At 41.0% G+C, this 19269-nt stretch overlaps 1 protein-coding gene across 1 annotated transcript in view; it reads left to right on the top strand.

Annotated features, from left to right (window-relative positions):
• Positions 1-12707: 12707 nt before the first annotated feature.
• sult4a1 (sulfotransferase family 4A, member 1) overlaps positions 12708-19269 on the top strand; it is a 35824-nt gene continuing 29262 nt past the window's right edge. Inside the window, exon 1 of the mRNA XM_059976565.1 lies at positions 12708-13001. Within this exon, the coding sequence (XP_059832548.1) occupies positions 12833-13001 (169 nt within the window). The 5' untranslated portion in view covers positions 12708-12832. The remainder of the gene's footprint in view (positions 13002-19269) is intronic.

Raw genomic sequence — 19269 nt, 5'->3', positions numbered from 1 at the left:
CCAGAGAGTAGTAAGTCTACGAAATGCTCTGCCACAGACTGAGGAGGAGGAGGCAAGTCCATGGGATATTCTTTTCCTGATCGGTCAGGGCATTAAAGCATATGGAGAGAAGACAAGTGGATGGGGTTGAATGGGATCTGGGATCAGTCATGATGGAATGGCAGAGCAAATTCAATGGGCTGAATGGCCTAATTCTGCTCCATGTATTATTGCCTTATGGTCTTCTCTGTTTTTGCCAGGACTTTCAATACATCTCCTTTATTTCCCACATGTCTGCTCTCACTCTGCCTTCTTCCAGCCAGAACAAGGATATGATTCCACTGGTCCTAAACTTCCATCCCACATGTCTCTGTATACCACCTGCAATAATATTCCATCATCAGACTCATTTTCCCCTCCACCCTTTTCTTTATCATTCTGTAGGAACTGCTTCCTTTGTGATTCCTTGGTGCGTACTTCCATCACCTGCAATCACCTCCCTCTTATGGCAAGTTCCCAAGCAATTGTGGAAGATGCGCTTTTTACATCATTCCTTCCCATCATTTAAGGGCCCGAACAGACCTTCAGGTAAGGCAGAAATTCATTTCATTTCTTGCAATTTAATGTGGTACAGGCCGAATCGAAGTAGTAGGGTCCTGGTTGCAGAGAGTATTGAGGTGATTGAACCCAATGTTTGGACATCAATTTAGGCACCAGGCCAGATTGAAAAGGTTAGAGTGTTGGAACTCAAGGTGAAGGATGCGTTAGGGCCAGTTCAGATCACTGTTCAACTATGTTTACTCTGCTCTCCGCTAAAACATGGTGAACCATGGGTCTCTCTTTGTGAACTACAGTTCAGAAGGCTATTTGCTTGCAGTTATTGTTTGCGTGATGTGTTTTATTCTCTCTGCACATTGGGTGTTCAATGGTCTTTTTTAATGGGTTCTTTTTATGGGATGATAAGTTTTTTTTCTCTCTGCACATTGGGTGTTTTTTATATATGGGTCCTTTTGGGTTTCTTTGTTTCATGGCTGCCTGTCAGGAGATGAATCTCAAGATTGTCATTTAAAAAAAAGTTGGATAGGTATATGGACAGGAGAGGAATGGAGGGTTATGGACTGAGTGCAGGTGGGTGGGACTAGGTGAGAGTAAGCATTCGGCATGGACTAGAAGGGCCGAGATGGCCTGTTTCTATGCTGTAATTGTTATATGGTTAATATATACATACATTGATATTAAATGTACTTTGAACTTTGGTGCATTTCTGTGCTTGTGACACGGTTTCTCTACACTGGAGCAAGTTGGTTGACTGCTTTTCACAACCCTTCAGCTTTTTCTGAAAGCTTCTGCACACTCACTTTACTTCTCACACCCACCACTTCTTTGGCTTCCTACACAATTTCATTAGCTCGAGGAACAGTATCTCATTTTCCGCATTGGTGGTTGAGATCTTTGGGACTGAATTCAGTAATTTCTGAGAATTAATTCTTTTCCCTGATTGTCTAATTTGGCCAGTTCTGATACAAGGCCAAACAACCCAACTCTGATTTTCTTTCTCCATAGATGCTGCCTGATCTACATTTTATTTCATGCATTCTGTTTTGTTTCAGATTCCTAGCAACTGCTGTATTCCATTTCCTCACAACTTGGTGTGTCATTTTGTTTATTATTTAGATTTTTTTCTTTTACTCCCATTGTTAATTTATTAATTAGGCAACTCCAAAAATATTGTGTTTCCTCAACAACCTTAATCTCCACTTTATCACAGACATTCCCTCCATTATCTTCACCCATTCTCTCTCTGCAATTTATATCATAATTATTTTCCCTCTCCACTTCTGTTGAAATATCGTTGATCTGTAAAGTTAACTTTGTTTCTTTCTCCACAGAATGCTGCCTGATTTAATGAATTCTTCAAGAACTTTGTTTTCTTTATTTCAGATTTCCAGCAAATGCAGTTCCTTTGAGTTTAGTGAAAAATAGATTACCTGGTTATTCTCTTCATTGACAATTGTGAAGCCTCTCTGAGATGTTTCCAACATTCCTACATTTTAAAAGTCCTTAATTAATTACAAAGTGCCATCACGCATCCTGAAGCCAGGATGGATTTATTGTCATATGCACAATTACAAGCACAGTTGCAATGAAAGCATACTTGCACAATCACATAGCATTAGAGACTCATTCTTAGGATAACGATAGAGCTTCTCCAGGTCACTGAGGTAGAAATTTATCTTCTGGCATGTGCTAAACTTGCAAAGTAATAGCTTAAAATACTACAAAATTGTGCCTTCAGTGCAGAGAGCAAGGAGTCCAACCAAGTGCAGGCTTTCCCTTCCTCGCAACGCACAGATGGGCAGCTGAAGCCAACCAAAAAGTTCTATTTTAACTTCATTTTTCCAAAATGCATCAGGCTTGTTTAGATGTTCCTTTGCAAACTTCTGATGCTGAATTTTGTGGTGAGAATGCAGGAAAGGTTTTCTTCTGATTCTTCCATGAAGGTCATATTTGTGCAGGTGTCGCTGCACAGTAGAACAGTGCATCACCACTCCAGAGTCGGTTAAATCTTCCTGAAGGTGTTTTGCAGTTTTGCAAAAATGGGGGTTTTGATTTGCCTTTCTAGCAATCCTACGAGCAGTTCTCTTGGAAAGTTTTCTTGGTCTTCCAGACCTCAACTTGACCTCCACCATTCCTGTAAACTGTCATTTCTTAATTACATTACAAACTGAGGAAAGAGCTACCTGAAAATGCTTTGCTATCTTCTTAAAGCCTTCTCCTGCTTTGTGGGCATCATGTATTTTCATTTTCAGAGTGCTAGGCAGCTGCTCAGAGGAGCCCATGTCTGCTGATTGTTAGGACAAGGTTTGAGAAGTCAGGGTATTTACAAAACTTTGAAATTTGCATTACCTGGCCTTTCCTAACGATGACTGTGAACAAGCCATAGCCCTAACAAGCTAATGAAGGTCTGAGACCTTGGCAAAAGTTATCTGAGAGCTCAAATCTCTTGGGGTTCCCAAACTTTTTCATGGTGCTCCTTTCCTTTTTTTCACTCTAAAATTGTACAAAACAAAAATAATACACAAATCTTGCTTAAAATGTTAAAAAGAATGTTTCATCTTTAACTTTATGACTTTAGGAGATCAGTTCATCTTCTACTCACTTAACTATTCACAGTATCAGAAATTTTGACCAGGGTGCCCAAACTTTTGCATGCCACTGTATTTTATGAACCCTGGTGTCCCAACATTGTATCACTAGTGTCTGTTTTTTGTAAATGAAAAATGTCTTTGGCATACGTGGCAGGCTGACCAAAATTCAAAGTGTAAAACAACAACGTATCAATGTTTTTTTCTGATGGTGCAGCTTCAGCAAATTATCAGTGCAATAGGTCCTAACTGTTAATGACCATGGCATTTTAATGCTTTTTACAATGTGTGAAAGTTCAACAGTGGATGACAGTTTCAGCAATATTGTCCTGTAGTTAACATGCTTTCTTAATCTACGGTGCCATGGTAACATAGTTGATGTGAAAGGTTGATTCAACCTTTCTTCTTTCCCACCAAGGTTTTTGTCAAGTTTACTAATTTCAATAAAGTATAAATTGCCCTAAAACTTTAAATACTGTCCACAGATGGAGAACTTCCAGAAACTCAATTGGACTTCTTGAATAGTTAGATTAATTAATCTGTAAGCACATGCTTTAAAAATGACATAATGCAGGACCCTGCACTAAGTTGCCCAGGTGTTGCATTGTGCATGCATTGTAGAAATTTAAATGTTTAAGAGATCCTAATTAAATTTCCCAAATTGCATCACAACCAAGCTTGCATGCCATATGAAATTAATCTTTGCTAATTCATATCACATATATAACTGTTAAATGAAGGATGATAACTGACTTCAGATACTGCTCAAGTTTTGGTGCAGCTTAAAGCCACTGGGAAAAAGAAAAGGATAGTCATGCAGACCTGGGAACCAGCAACCTGTTTCACCAATGTACTCTTAAATATTCTTGTCAAAGAGTTGGAGAGAGATCTAACTGGTGTTCACTGGAAATCCTTCAGGCATAAAATGAAAAAAAACAGCAGGAGGAGGTGACCAGTGAGGTCAGTGCCAGCGGTGACACCCAGTGACCCGGTTCCAACAAGGGAAAATGTTTAATGTGGTGAACTACATATACCTGTCTGCACACGCCCCTCTGCTGACTGCTCCTGTGGCTCCTCCCAAAGACCCCTGTATAAAGGCAGTTGGAGGCACTGCTCCTCCCTCAGTCTCCAGGATGTTGTGTGGTGGTCTCTTGCTACTAATCGTGGTCTCTTGCAGCTAATAAAAGCCTATCGTTCACCCCTCCGTCTCCGAGAGTTATCGATGGTGCATTAGCATCATAAGTCCAAATCAACACATCCCAGCTCCTAACAACTGCCCAATACAAAGATATGCATCCATGCACCACGTCATGTCACTAAACTAATAATCTCTAGTAATTAATGCTCCAACCCAACAGATAAATGTCCCAACACCTATTACAGACTTAACAAGACTCCAGCTATGTACACACATTTATGTACCCTACCAGTTATTGAAGCCTGGCAGACACATTTACCTGCTGCAGTGCAGAGATACTCTCCCTACTAGAAGTCCAGACGCTGCTTTCAAGTCCAGTAACAGAACAACTCTCAGAGCAGAGTCAGGAGAAAACTCATCCTAGGCATCAAGTCAGCAATGACTGCTTTCACACACAAAAACTCAAGAACACCTGTCTGATAGCGATCCCTAGTGTATGCAGCTGGGCAAAACTGCCCAGCGTATCACTAGCACCAGCTTACCCTCCACCATGGACATTACTGACCTCGCGAGGAAAAACAGTGTCAACTTTACTGATGCTCCAAATGACTTCTGTGCATGCTTCGAGGCATGCAACACAATGCCGGCCATGTAAAACCAGCCTCCTTCCAGGTGTCTATAACAGCAGCAGACATGAAGACTGCAGCGAGTCGACCCCCATATGGTAGACTCTGTCGCATTTTGAGTACTCAGGGAATATGCCCACCAGCTCAACAATGTCTTCACAGTCCTCTTCAACACTTCACTCACCCAGTCTGCTGTCACCATATGTTTCAAATCAGCCACCATATCTCTGTGCCAAAGAACTAAATGATTACAGCTTCAGAAATAAATGATTACTGTCCAGTGGCACTGATGCCAATCATTGTGAAGTGCTTTGAATGGCTGATAATGGCACATTTCAAAAAATTCACTCCTGAAACATTGAACACTCACCATTGTGCTTACTGACAGAATGGCTCTATGACAAATACAATAGCATCTGGCCCTGACACACCAAGAAAATGTCATGGTCCCGATCGTTTATTCCCTATCTTGCTCCTGATTTCCGTTGATTGTGCCACGGTTCTGACTGTTTATTTCTCAATTGCTTCCAATTCATTTTGATGACAGCACACCTGGTTTCCATCAAGAACTGCAGTATAAGAACCCCGGTGTCACAACCACTAGTCAGCAGTTCTTTGGTCTTTTTCCTGTGAGATAAGTACGTTTCCCAACTGCTTAGAACAGCTTGATCCTGGGAGTGCTGATCACGTACAACCTCTCATGGGCCCAAAACACATTCTATACAGACAAGAAAGCTCACTAACACCTCTGCTTCCCGAGGAGGCTGAAGAGAGCTGGACTTTGCACATCCATACTCACATTATTCTATAGATACGCAGTAGAGAGCATCCTAACAAGTTGCATCACTGCTTGGCACAGGAACTGCACTGCGGTGGACAGGAAGTCTTTTTAACAGTTAGTCAAAACTGCCCAGCCTATCACTAGCACCAGCCTACCCTTCACCATGGACATACAGAAAGGTGCTTGAAAAGAGCCATTAACATCATGAAGACTCCCTGCCATGGATTGTTTGTCCCACTCCTATCAGGAAGGAGGCTACAGAGCATCTATGTCAGGATCCCCGGACTTGAAAATGATTACCTTCTCCAAGCAGTAAGGCTGACTAACATCTCCACGCACTAACTCCACCACCACTTTATTGTTTCCTGTCAGTCACCTTATGTACAGCCTAGCCTCATTTATGGTCATAAAATCAATCTATGTATATAAGCTATTTTATGTATTTATATTTATTGTGCATTATTATTGTTACTACTATTGTTTCTTATGTGTTTCTTTGTGCTGCATCAGATCTGGGGTTACAATTATTTCATTTTCTTTACACTTGTGTGCAGAAAATGACAATAAGGAATCTTGAAATGAACAAACTAAAGGAGAGCTTGGCTCTCTTAACGGCTTAAGTAAATTGACGAGATCGTTTTGGCCATCATAAGTGTAGTTGCTTGAGTCCTTGGAGCAGAGGATTAGAGGTTGTTGATATGTTTATATTTATCCTTAATTAATGTGCCCCATTCTGCATCATCTCAAATTGTCTTTTCAGGCCAGTTTGAAAATGGTCTTCCAAACTGCAACAATTCTGCCCCAGTTCCTGAGAACCGCTGTAAGGAATGCTTCACCCTTTCAGTGTGATGGTGCTCACAACCCCACCACTAGCACTTTAGCAGCTCTTTCACTGCTGTTTATCAAACAGATAGCCTAGACTGCTGCCATTCATGGTGAAACAATGCAATGCATGCCCAGAGTACTCATGATTGCTCTTCATGGACCCTGCAAACTCCTTCATTTTGGCAGGAGGCACAAAGCAAGCTCTGCAGAGTGGTAGTGGGGTAGATGGGCATGTGGAAGACAGGTATTTAGGTTTAGTATCAGTGATTAATATACAGGTACATTTTGGTTTTGATTAAATGTGTAAACATGTTTGCCTTGTTAAGTTGCTTGCTTCTAGTTTTCATAAAGGAACACCAAGATAATCAGTAACACAGATGGCAAGAAAGCCATCATGGGAATTCTGGTTCCTATTCAGTGAACATCACTGTGAGATCATTGCTCATCTCTACTTGTTAATGTGGTTACAGAGGAGCTACCTTCCCATACTGCCCCAGCTTAGTGGATATGAAAGCACACAGATGAAAAAAAATATATTTCCAAGGCATACAAAATTACGAAGGGTATGTATAGGGTGAATGCACACAAGCCTTTTCCACTGAGGTTGGGTGAGACTAGAACGAAAGGCCATAGGTGAAAGGTGAATTGCATAAGGGGAACATGAGGGCAAGTTCTTTATTCAGAGGGTGGTGAGGATATGTTACAAGCTGCCAGCAGAAGTGGTGATTAGGGTTCAATTTCAACATTTAAGATAAATTTGGATGGAAGGGGTATTGAGGGTTATGGTCGGACGCAGATTGATGTGACTAGGCTTGGCATGGAGTAAATGGGGTGAAGGGCCTGTTTCTGTGAGGGAGTATCCTATGACTCTATTTCGCTACGTGAGTATGTCAGTGAGTGTGAGGGAGTCTGTCTTAGAAGTGTGAGAGTATGCAAGCAATAGCTATCTTTGTTTCTACAGTTGACGTTAATGGAGAGTTTTTATAATGATGGGGAATTAGCTTTCTAGTAGTGGGGCTGATATCACTGACACTATTACTGGATGCTTTGTGCTGAATGGGATGAAGAGAAGTCCAAGCAGGAATGAGTCCCTGTCTAATGTTGCCTTTGAAAATAGCCTCCAGATGCAGTTATCTTTGGAAAAGTAAAACATCCTAAGGAATAGTAGCACTTGTCGGTGCTCTTCTGCCATACTCCTTCTTCCCTAATATGAAGGTTGTGTCTTTGCCACATCTCTTCTTTTTCCAATGACTAGAGTACCAACAGGACAATGAATAATGCTTACTCAGTATATCCCTCTCTCTAAGCTACCACATTCTCTCAAAGATTTTTGAAAAAGTAACCAAAAAGATAGATAAGTATATGGCAGTGGATGTTGTATAATTGTTTTTTAATAGAGCTTTCAACAAGGTTCCACGTGATAGGCTGATGTGGAAAGTCCCATGAAATCCATGGAGTACTAGATAGTTTGGAAGCAGAAAGTGGTGGCTAAGTTGATTCTAAGAATGGAGGCAGACAGACAGACATACATACTTTATTGATCCCGAGGGAAATAGGGTTTCATTACAGTTGCAACAACCAAAAATAGTGTAGAAATATAGCAATATAAAACCATAAATAATTAAATAATAATAAGCAAATTATTCCAAGTGGAAATAAGTCCAGGACCAGCCTATTGGCTCAGGGTGTCTGACACTCTGAGGGAGGAGTTTTAAAGTTTGATGACCACAGGCAGGAATGACTTCCTATGACGCTCAGTGTTACATCTCGGTGGAATGAGTCTCTGGCTGAACGTACTCCTGTGCCTAACCAGTACATTATGGAGTGGATGGAAGTCATTGTCCAAGATGGCATGCAACTTGGACAGCATCCTCTTTTCAGACACAACCGTCAGAGAGTCCAATTCCACCCCCACGACATTACTGGCCTTGCGAATGAGTTTGTTGATTCTGTTGGTGTCTGCTACCCTCAGCCTGCTGCCCCAGCACACAACAGTAAACATGATAGCACTGGCCACCACAACCTCGTAGAACATCCTCAGCATCATCCGGCAGATGTTAAAGGACCTCAGTCTCCTCAGGAAGTAGAGACGGCTCTGACCCTTCTTGTAGACAGCCTCAGTGTTCTTTGACCAGTCCAGTTTATTGTCAATTCGTATCCCCAGGTACTTGTAATCCTCCACTATGTCCATGCTGACACTTTGGATGGAAACCGGGGTCCACCACCAGCTCCTTAGTCTTTTTCACATTAAGCTGCAGATGATTCTGCTCACACCATGTGACAAAGTTTCCCACCATAGCCCTGTACTCAGCCTCATCTCCCTCGCTGATGCATTCAACTATGGCAGAGTCATCAGAAAACTTCTGAAGATGGCAAGACTCTGTGCAGTAGTTGAAGTCTGAGGTGTAGATGGTGAAGAGAAAGGGAGACAGGACAGTCCCCTGTGGAGCCCCAGTGCTGCTGACCACTCTGTCTGACACACAGTGTTGCAAGCACATGTACTGTGGTCTGCCAGTCAGGTAATCAATAATCCATGACACCAGGGAAGCATCCACCTGCATCACTGTCAGCTTCTCACCCAGCAGAGCAGGGTGGATGGTGTTGAATGCACTGGAGAAGTAAAAAACATGACCCTCACAGTGCTCACCGGCTTGTCAAGGTGGGCGTAGACACGGTTCAGCAGGTAGACGATGGCATCCTCAACTCCTAGTTGGGGCTGGTAGGCGAACTGGAGGGGTCTAAGTGTGGCCTAACCATAGGCCGGAGCTGTTCAAAAACAAGTCTCTCCAGGGTCTTCATGATGTGGGAGGTCAATGCCACCAGTCTGTAGTCATTGGAGCCACTGGGGTGGGCAGGACATCTTCCACAGCACAGGAACCCTCTGGAGACTCAGGCTCAGGTTGAAGACATGGTTGGGAACTAGTGGTGTGCTGCAACAGTCAGTGTTGGGACCATTCATATTTGTTATGTCTATATATGACTTGAATGCAAATACATGAGGTTTGATAAGTATGCATATGACAATATTAGGAGGTGTTGCTGATAGTTAGGAAGCTTATCATAGATAACAAGGAAATTAATCAATTAGGGAAGCATCTGAGGAGTGGTAAATGGATTTCAATACAGATTAGTGTTTAGTGACGTAAAGTCAAATGACCATAGTACTTATACTATGAATGGTAGCACACCTGAGAGTGAAATGGAACAGAGGGACTCAGGAGTACAGTGCATAGTTCCTTGAAAGCAGCATCACAGGTAGATGGGGTGGTACAAAAGGTGCTTAGCACACCGGCCTTCATCAGTCAAGGCACTGAGAATATGAGTTGGGATATTATGTTGTTGTTGTCATATATATCATTAGCAAGTCCATTTTTGGAGTATTGCGTACAGCTTTGATCACCCTGTTATCGGAAAGATGTGGTTAAACTGGAATTACCACTCAACAACGTGCTTCCTGACAGAGCTGCTCTACAACTGATGCCATAACATCTGTCATGCATCTGGCTCTGACACACCTAGAAAACAAAGACACTTATGCCAGAATGCTCTTTCTGGATTTCCGTTTGGCGTTCAGCAGTACTGTTCCACAGACGTTGATGAACAAACACCTGCAGCTCAGTCAAAATACACCACTGTACAGTGGAATGTTGTATTTCCTAACCAACAGACATCAGAGAGTCATGATGAACAACAGCCCCTCATTCCCCATCATCCTCAACACGGGTTCTTCCCCAGGGCTTTGAGCTGAGCCCATTACTGTACACTCTGCTCACACATGACCACATGGCCAAACAAGAACAACAAGGCCTGAGTTATATAGGAAGCCCCTAGCCTGGCTGGTTCTTAGTTCCTTGGTAAATAGAAGAACGAGGAGTGACCTAATAGAATTTTTTAACAGATAAAGTAGATGGTTTTCCTCAGGCAAGGTGAGATCAAAACTAGGAAGCACAGGTTTAGGGCAGGGGTTCCCATCCTTTTTTATGCCATGGACCAATACCATTAAGCAAGGGGTCTGGTGAGCTGAGGCTGGGAACCTGGCAGGTAAGAGGAGAAAGATTTATCCCATGTGATAGATACTTGTGACATAGACTCTTGAGAGAACTAACTTTATACATGATGCTGAATTTATGCTTTTGCATCATCCCTATCAATATTATTTTGCTGTTTAGTCATTTTCCTCTATGATTGCATAGAAAGGCATTGGATGGATTGGTATGAAGGCAGCTTTGGAGGTATTAATACACACTTTTTCTCCACAGATTAAATTTCAGGGTAGCATGAAGACCATGTTTGCATCAAATGGTAGATAAATTGTCATTTGGAAAAATGGGTTGATAAGTGTCAACACATGGATTTTTTAAAAAGCAAATTTTATGATAAATTTGATCTCTGAGATCTCTGAGGACCTAACCTGGTCCCAACACATCGATGCAGCTACAAAGAAGGTAAGACAACGAATATAATTCATCAGGAGTTTGAAGAGATTTGGCATGTCAACAAAAATACTCAAAAAACTTCTATAGATGTACCATGGAGAGCATTCTGACAGGCTGCATCACCGTCTGGTAATGGGAGGGGGAGGGGGGGCTGCTGCACGGGACTGAAAGACGCAGCAGAGGGTCGTAAATTTAGTCGGCTCCATCTTGGGTACCAGCCTACAAAGTACCCAGGACATCATCAAGTAGCGGTGTCTCAGAAAGGCAGCATCCTTTGTTAAGGACCTCCAGCACCCTGGGCAAGCCCTTTTCTCACTGTTACCATCAGGTAGGAGGTACAAAAGCCTGAAGGCACACACTCAGCAATTCAGGAACATCTTCTTCCCCTCTGCCATCCAATTCCTAAATGCCCCTCAACACAGGTGCCTCTCTGTGTCCTAAGCCCCCTCTTTTACTCTGTATACCCGTGACTGTGTCACCACCCACAGCTCCAACCGGCTAATTACATTTGCTGATGACAATACACTGATTGGCCTAATCTCAAATAACAAGGAGGCAGCCGACAGAGAAGAAGTCATCACCCTGACACAGTGGTGTCATGAAAATAACCTCTCCCTCAATGTCGCTAAAACAAAGGAGCTGGTTGTGGACCACCTGCTGGATGACTTGACCTGCGTTTGGATGCATGGAGAACAATTAAGAAATAAAGTAAATAGTGAGGGGGATAGAAGCAGGTTGAAGAGGAACTGCCAAATTGGAGAAGTTCATGGCAGATGAAAGATGACATAGGGACATCTATAATGATACTTCCAGAAAGAAGAATGAGCGGAAAGAGGGTAACATAGACTAAATGGAAAAATAACGTAAGTAAATATTTAGTGTATATGTACAAAAGTGAACGAGGTAGGACATTGATAAGAATGTAAGTGAGGGTTGGGGACTCTTGGGGCTTCAATAGATGAATAAAGTCAAGAAAAACAGAAAAGTAGTGCCAAACTTTAAATAAAAAGGCTTCAGCCAAATGTTGACATGTAAAAGTTTTCAACAGATATGTGCTTGTGTTTAGATGTATAATGAAATTCAAAGACAAAAATAATATTTTCAGTGCTAGAGTTTAGGTGGTTTGGATGGCCTCACTTTTATCACTTCAGAGTCCTGGTTTCCCTTTAACATACAAGGTCCTAGATTTCCAGAGTTCCCTTTCCACACATTGAAACCCTTTAATACACAGGGGCTCTGATGATCGTACTCCGTTCACATTGTGTCTGTAGTTCCTACGTTCTTTTTAAACTCACTCGGATCTTAACTCTCGAAACGGAGATCTTCCATTCCCCATGTTTATTTTAAACCCACCAGCGCACTAGTTCCCATGCTCATTTTAAACCTACCGGATTCAATAAAAAATGTGCAATAATCTGGGAAACCTGCCAGCTTGGCACCTCCAGAGCCCTGGTATGTCGGATTAACGGTTTTACTTAGACATGAAACCAAGACGAATGCTGGACCAAGCTCATAATTTGTTCTGGTTTTGGAGAGACCGGGTTGGGTACAATCCTAAACTGCAATGAAGTCCGGTAGCCCGTGAAAGGATTGAAGTAATGGTTATTTTGTTTCTTAGATATCCATATCTGCGATGATTGCAAAGGATAAATTAAGGAAACAAATTTATTTAGAAATGATGCGGCGTGAATGGGAGGGAAGTGGAGGTGGGAGCTTCGTTTTATTTGTCGGCCGAGTAGGAGTGGGTGCGCGCACCTTTAAGCTGACGGGGGCTGCCGGAGCCGGCGTCGTGCCGCTGCTGTTGCAGAGCGACTGCGGAGGATCAGCACGGTCGGTGCGACGTGAGACCGCTTAATCCCCCACTGCCACCCAGTATAACCTTGCAGCCCGAGCCCGGGAGGATGGCGGAGAGCGAGGCAGAGACGCCCAGTACTCCGGGCGAGTTCGACAGCAAGTACTTCGAATACAATGGTGTGCGGCTGCCTCCGTTCTGCAGGGGAAAGATGGAGGAGATAGCCAACTTCCCGGTCAGGAAAAACGATATCTGGATCGTCACTTATCCCAAATCCGGTTAGAACTCCCCTTCCTTACCTGGACACTTCCTTATCCCCTCTTTGATTTCACACCTCTCGTCAACATCAATTCCCCATCCTTCCCCCTCCTCACCCCATCCCCCATTCTCCCCCCCCCCCCCCCCGCCGCTCCCTGGCCTTCCCTCCTCCTTTCTCCCCATCCTAACCCTCATCCTCCCACCAACCGCCATATTCCTCTCCTTCCCATATACAACTCCGCCCCGTCTCCCCGCTCCTCTGTCCTTTCTCATCTCCATCCTCACGGTTCTGTCCCTCACCCCTATGTCAAGCTGACTGTATTCAGGTAGCATTTTCCTTCCCTCGTTATATAAAATGCTCCTGAGATCAATGGAACTATACTTTGACTGGTGTGTGATTTAACTGGCTGAACTAGACCAATTTATAACGTAGAGGCAACAAAATTACAAGTGTCGGTCTTGTTTTGATGAAGACCAAAGTATGAGTCACTCAGCACCGATTACAGTTTGCAGATTGGGAACAGCTTTGAGCCCCCTTCCACGTGTGCAGAGAAAGGTGAAATAGTGATGGGGCAGGCACCGATTCATGAAGCTTGTTTACATGGAATTTCTGCAGACCCACCATTGTCGGTGTGTGAGCAGAGGCCAGTTAAACAAAATGTGGAGATCCACTTTTAGTTCTGATTGCTTTGCATTTGTTATGTTGTTGGGAACCCCTCTGCAATGCAAAATTGTAGGTCCTGATGTAGCGTGCCCCTAATGTGAACTTATGATCCAGTTTAGTGTCAGAATGATTGATGGGTCTTGGCTTTTGGAGCGCGCCCAATTCTTCCGTCTTCTCAGTAGAAACGTTGATTAGCATTTTCAGATACAGTACCTATTGCAGTTTCAGACCACTTTTAGCAGGAAAAAGAGGCTATTTATACCGGTACACCCATGAATTTAAAATAGTCCCGCATGAAGGACAATGTTATGATTTAACACGAGGAAATCTGCAGTTGCTGGAAATTCAAACAACACACACAAAATGTTGGTGGAACACAGCAGACCAGGCAGACAGTGCTTCTCCTTATAGATGCTGCCTGGCCTGCTGTGTTCCACCAGCATTTTGTGTGAATTTTATGATTTTGTTATTTTCCATCAAAGCCAGATGAATTTACTCCCAAGCTTACCTTGGTTGGAAAGACATATGCTGATATTTGAAATCTGATATGATTTTGCAGGTTACCATGACAAGCACACTATTTTTTTCTACATTGGTTGGGTGATTTTTTTAAAAAATTAGGTAACAGCAACTTTGAAAATAAATGTTTCTATTCCTAAGATCATGGAGCCGAATTCACCTTAGCTCTTGCTCCTTGCTTCGCTGCCAGGCTGCATATCAGTCGGTGTTTCAGTAATTCCTCCAGTATTTAAAAAATCCCTGAAATGATTCATAAATAAAAACAAAATATTTAGTAAAGCAGTAACAAATGGAGAAGAGAAGACTAATGTTTGATGATTCTTTGACAAACTTTTAAATAAATAGTGACAGTAGCAGTGGACTTAACACTTGCTAATTTTGTTATCTTCATAGTTTGGAGAGAAATGTGAGGTCACAATATTTGCACAGTTTTTCTGTAACTTTAGCTTTTAAAATAGTAGACTTGGTGATTTTTCTGGCTTGGCTCTGGCTTCTTTTAAATTATGATATTATTTCCAGATTCAAGTCCCACTCCAGAGACTTGAGCCTTTAACTTTAACCTTGCATTTCAGTGCAGTTCTGAGGGTCTGCTGCGCATTTTGAGGTGTCTCTTTTAATGAAATGTTTAACTAAGGCCTTACCTGCTTTTTCAATAGATAAGATAGATCTTTAGCATTATTTTGAAGAAGAGTTTAGAGCAGATTCCCTGAACCAGCATCACAAATTATCTGTCATATTGATATACATTGCAAGAAGTATGCTTTACAAGTGCTTTATTGGTTAAAAACATTTGAAAGAGATGTGAAAAATGCCAAATGACATTCCATCTGTCTTTAATAATTTACTTTCAGACTTTCTGTAGTCCCTGATAAATAAGAGAATCAACGAGGAACTATAATTTTCCATGTTAGAGTTCAGCATTCTGAGATAGCAGATGTCTGTACATCCATGCATCTGGGATGGAATGGTATAATTGCTTGTGCAATGAAGCAGCATCATATCCTGTTACAGCTTGTTTCCGTAAATCATCAGTGTGCCAGGCAATAGGCAGGATTCTCTAGCTGCCTGATTTTGTTATGTCCTTGTTTTTCGTGACCTTGTTCCTATAATTCATTTGTTTCTTTGCTGAATTCCTACCATTGTCAGGTAGTGATGCTTTGTTAGGCCTTTAGAGTCGGTTGCAAAAGCCCCAAGTCTACACTGAAAGATGCAACATTGTAGTAAATTGCCATCGGGCTCATTGCTGCAAATAAATCAAATAAATTATTTTTCAAGAATTTCTTCACAGCCTGTCTCATAAATGCTTTGCTAGATGCAGGTAAATCTAAAGTTCAGTGAAGCCAAATTATTTGCCTCATAATCTAGGTTACTTCATTGTCTTGCATATTAAAATCAGGAATGATTTAGAACTGCCTGCTCACAACTGAGAGAAGCAGGGCTGATGGGTGTGCTCAATAATGCATCGTGTACAATTACTCCATTCTAAATGATGCTCTCAATGCTTGAGCAGGAAGTAACTGTTGACTGGAGGTGATTTTATCAAACTTTTACCCTAGTAATTTTAGTGGCATAATTACCTTGTTTTTATTTGTCATTTGTTCCTGTAAATCACAATTCAGTACAGGAAATTTACTGAATTCAATGATTTAAAAATCTTGCTTATTGCACATTTTTCCCTTCCATCATTATGCCTCATGCCAAGTTTAGAAATCAATGATTATTGAAATTTAAACATAAAGACAAGTGATGGTGCAGTAGGTTAGCACAGTATCCTGTCACATCTAAAAACAATTTGGATCTAGCCTTGAGGTTCTCTTTGTTTAATGTAAGGGTTCAGTGAACCATGGAATAAGCTTGAATAATCTCAATCCTGCATTGTTCCATTGACTGTCATATTCACTGAGGACATAGGAGGTTTGGTGTGGAAAATGGGAGAAAAACACCCTGCATCACAGAGGATATTTATTGAGACAGGAATATTTATTGTACAGAAGCCAGTGTTATTGAAAATGATTAGTATAGGTTTTATTATGATTTATTATCATTATTATTATGATTAGTATAGTATACCAGGACTGAATTTTGCTTTCCCACAGCTAATGTCCTTCACAATAAATACAAAAAGCACTCACAAATTAAAAAAAAATAGAAACTGTGTAGACCTTGAATTGCAGAGTGAAATTTATTTTAAAATAACCTTCAAGTTTGCAATAAGTTTTGCAATAATTTCTGTCTGGAAATATTTTTTCCACATTTATTTATTATTGGGTGCATTTTATCAGTTAAATATTTCAGCAGAGGAGTTGAGAAGCATGCGAACATCTTCATTTTCCTAAAGAAAAGCAAAACTCAATGAAGCAGTAATTTAGTGATTATAAACAATCCTAGTATGCAAGCTTATTAGCTATTGTTCTTTAAATTATGGCGAAAGTCCACCTAGGATTTGTCCTCTGTGAAGAGAAAGCACAAGCATACATTTTGCCTTCTATCCTTTTCAAACCAGTTTGCTACCTTTCCCTTAACTTCTTCCAATTCATCTCCTTTGTGATACCTCACCAACGGTTTGTAAAAAATTTTTGTATGCAACATCAGCTGTGTTTTCCCATCTGCTATAGCTGTCAACTCCCTCAGGGAACTTATCAAGGTGTTCTCTAAAGTTGTCCTTCTGACACAGAGAAAACTGATCCTAATTATTGTTTTTTAATATCATGTAATATTTTGGGACAAAGTTCAATTAATTTGCTTTCATTGTGAATGTGTACAGAGTATTTAACGTTTCAATCTGTGGATATCATGTCAGTTGAGAGTCAAAGGCTGAGAGCTGGGCCTGAAATAAATGCATAGAAAAAGTACTAGCCTGAGAATTACTGGATTTACAGCAACTTGTGTTTCTCCTTAAGCAAGAATTACGTTGGAAAATAAAGTTTGTTGCGACTCAGGATTTTACTCAAGGTTACATTGAAAAGCCTTTCTCGACAACATTGCCCATCTCTATCAGTCTGCCAATGCAACAGTTATCAATGTCTGTCCATATCCAGAACATTCAAATCTCAAAGTAAATTTATTATGAAAATACATAAATGTCACAATATACAACCCTGAGATTAATTTTCTTGTTGGCATTCACAGTAAGTACAAAGAAACACAATAGAATCAGCAAAAGACTGCACGCCACTAAAATGGACAAACACAGTGTGCAAAAGACAACAGTTTGTGCAAATACAAAAAAGAAAAAAATCAAAATAATAAATAAATACATATTGAGAGCATGAGTCAACTTCTCAACTTATCAAAAAGCCAAAGAAAAGTCTTTCATTGAATTTGACGTATAACATCCTCCTTCTCATCATGAAATTTTAAATGTTCAGTCTTGCGTTTAAATTCTCTTGTTGCTCAATCTCTGTATCCTGCACTGTTGCAACATTTCTTGATTCCTCTGCTTTTTTTTCACTCCTTGGTTCTGTGCTCTTGGCCCTTTCTGAATTTACTCTTTTAAAAATCCTCCATGGTATGTTTTGTAACTCTAAAACATGAAAAAAAAACCTAATTGAAACAAAAGAAAACAAGGAGCTGGGAATAACTCGTAAATGTTATTTTTGTTTTTACTTTAGGCGAGGTACATGTATGACGTAGTGGTGTGGTATATACCATTCATGTATCTAATAACAAATTATGTAAATTACAAAGAATGCTTAAACAATATACTTACAATATTAGTCAAATATTACTGAAATATTAAATACACAATGCTCCACTATTTCACTTCCTTTAAAATCATCTGTTGAGCCTCCTCATTGACATTTGGATCATATCGTCTAATATCTTTCTGTTTGCCTTGGGATTTGGATCTTTGATGATATCTTTGATATACTTGTCTTTCCTACATTTGCTCTATTTTTTTGTTGTTACTACCTGCAATATGGTTCTTCTCTCATACTCTGCTGGAGTTATCAAGCTCCAAAATTAATTTTGTGAATAGTTGACCATTATTCATTTTTGCCAAATGTAGAGGATTCAATTCTAAGAAGGTTGCAGGTCCACATCTGTCTTGAACACAGAATGCAGACCAACACTTCATTACAGTACTGAAGGAGTGTGACACTGTTGGAGAGGCAGTTTTTGGAGGAAGCATTAAGGCAAATTTCAGCATTCTGTCTGAGGTGTTTACAGAAGGTTCCCTTTATCTTTCAATACTCTTTCAAAATATTAATCCTGTTGCCAGCACCACTAAAGTCTAAAGTGCCTTGGAAAATGCTGTTGTCCCAAAATCTCTTATCGGTGCATACATTTGCCTCTTTCCTTTTCTATCTCCTCTCTTCTCCCAGGTAAAAATTTCTGCAGTCTGAAATTTGCCGGTTTTTGTCCTGTGATGAAATTTCATGTACTACATGATAAACAGCAAGCAAAGTGGGATTATGTTCCTTGGACTGTATAGCGTGAGGGCAAAATAGTATTGTTCACACTTGTAAGGCAGAAAACAGTAATAATTCTGACATGGCATTTTCTCAGTTTTATTAGCAAAACAAAATGGCCAGCTGAATGGCATCAGCAAGGGAAGCTGAGAGAATGACGCAGTGCAAAGCACAGAGCACAAGCTGACATATTACTGGTCAGAGATTTATTGAGATGATGTAGAGCTGTTAGCTGTTCCTGTGTTTGCAGTTCAGACCGTTACGACTGTGCTGAGCTGACATCGCGCCTCCTTTCCTATCACGCTGACATTGTGACTTTCTTTGGGTTGCTTATATTTGGTCAATTACACGTGGATTTCATTTTTTTGCCCTCACCTCCAAGAGGGATTTTAATGTGCATCCGAAGAGTATTTCCTAGGTTTGGCACGGACTGTCAGCATAAAATATTCTTGGCCTTTATATAATGCGGGCTAGGTGCAGAGGAAATTCACTTCCATTTCAGGCCTGCTTTCCAGTAGTCTACGGGGAAAATTTGCTGACTGGCACAAGACCTGGTTCAAGGCAGCACATGAAAGTTGGGGCTAGAAAAGAGGCAGCAGCCAACATTCTGAGATTGGTGATGAAAATTCTCATCTCTGATCCTTGACATACATTCAAGCACAAATGGCAGTGATCTTTTTTGTGAACTGCTGG

The sequence above is a fragment of the Hypanus sabinus genome, chromosome 8 (assembly GCF_030144855.1).
Source record: "Hypanus sabinus isolate sHypSab1 chromosome 8, sHypSab1.hap1, whole genome shotgun sequence".
NCBI classification, from domain to species: Eukaryota; Metazoa; Chordata; class Chondrichthyes; order Myliobatiformes; family Dasyatidae; genus Hypanus; species Hypanus sabinus.
This window is presented reverse-complemented; position numbering and strand designations above follow the sequence as displayed.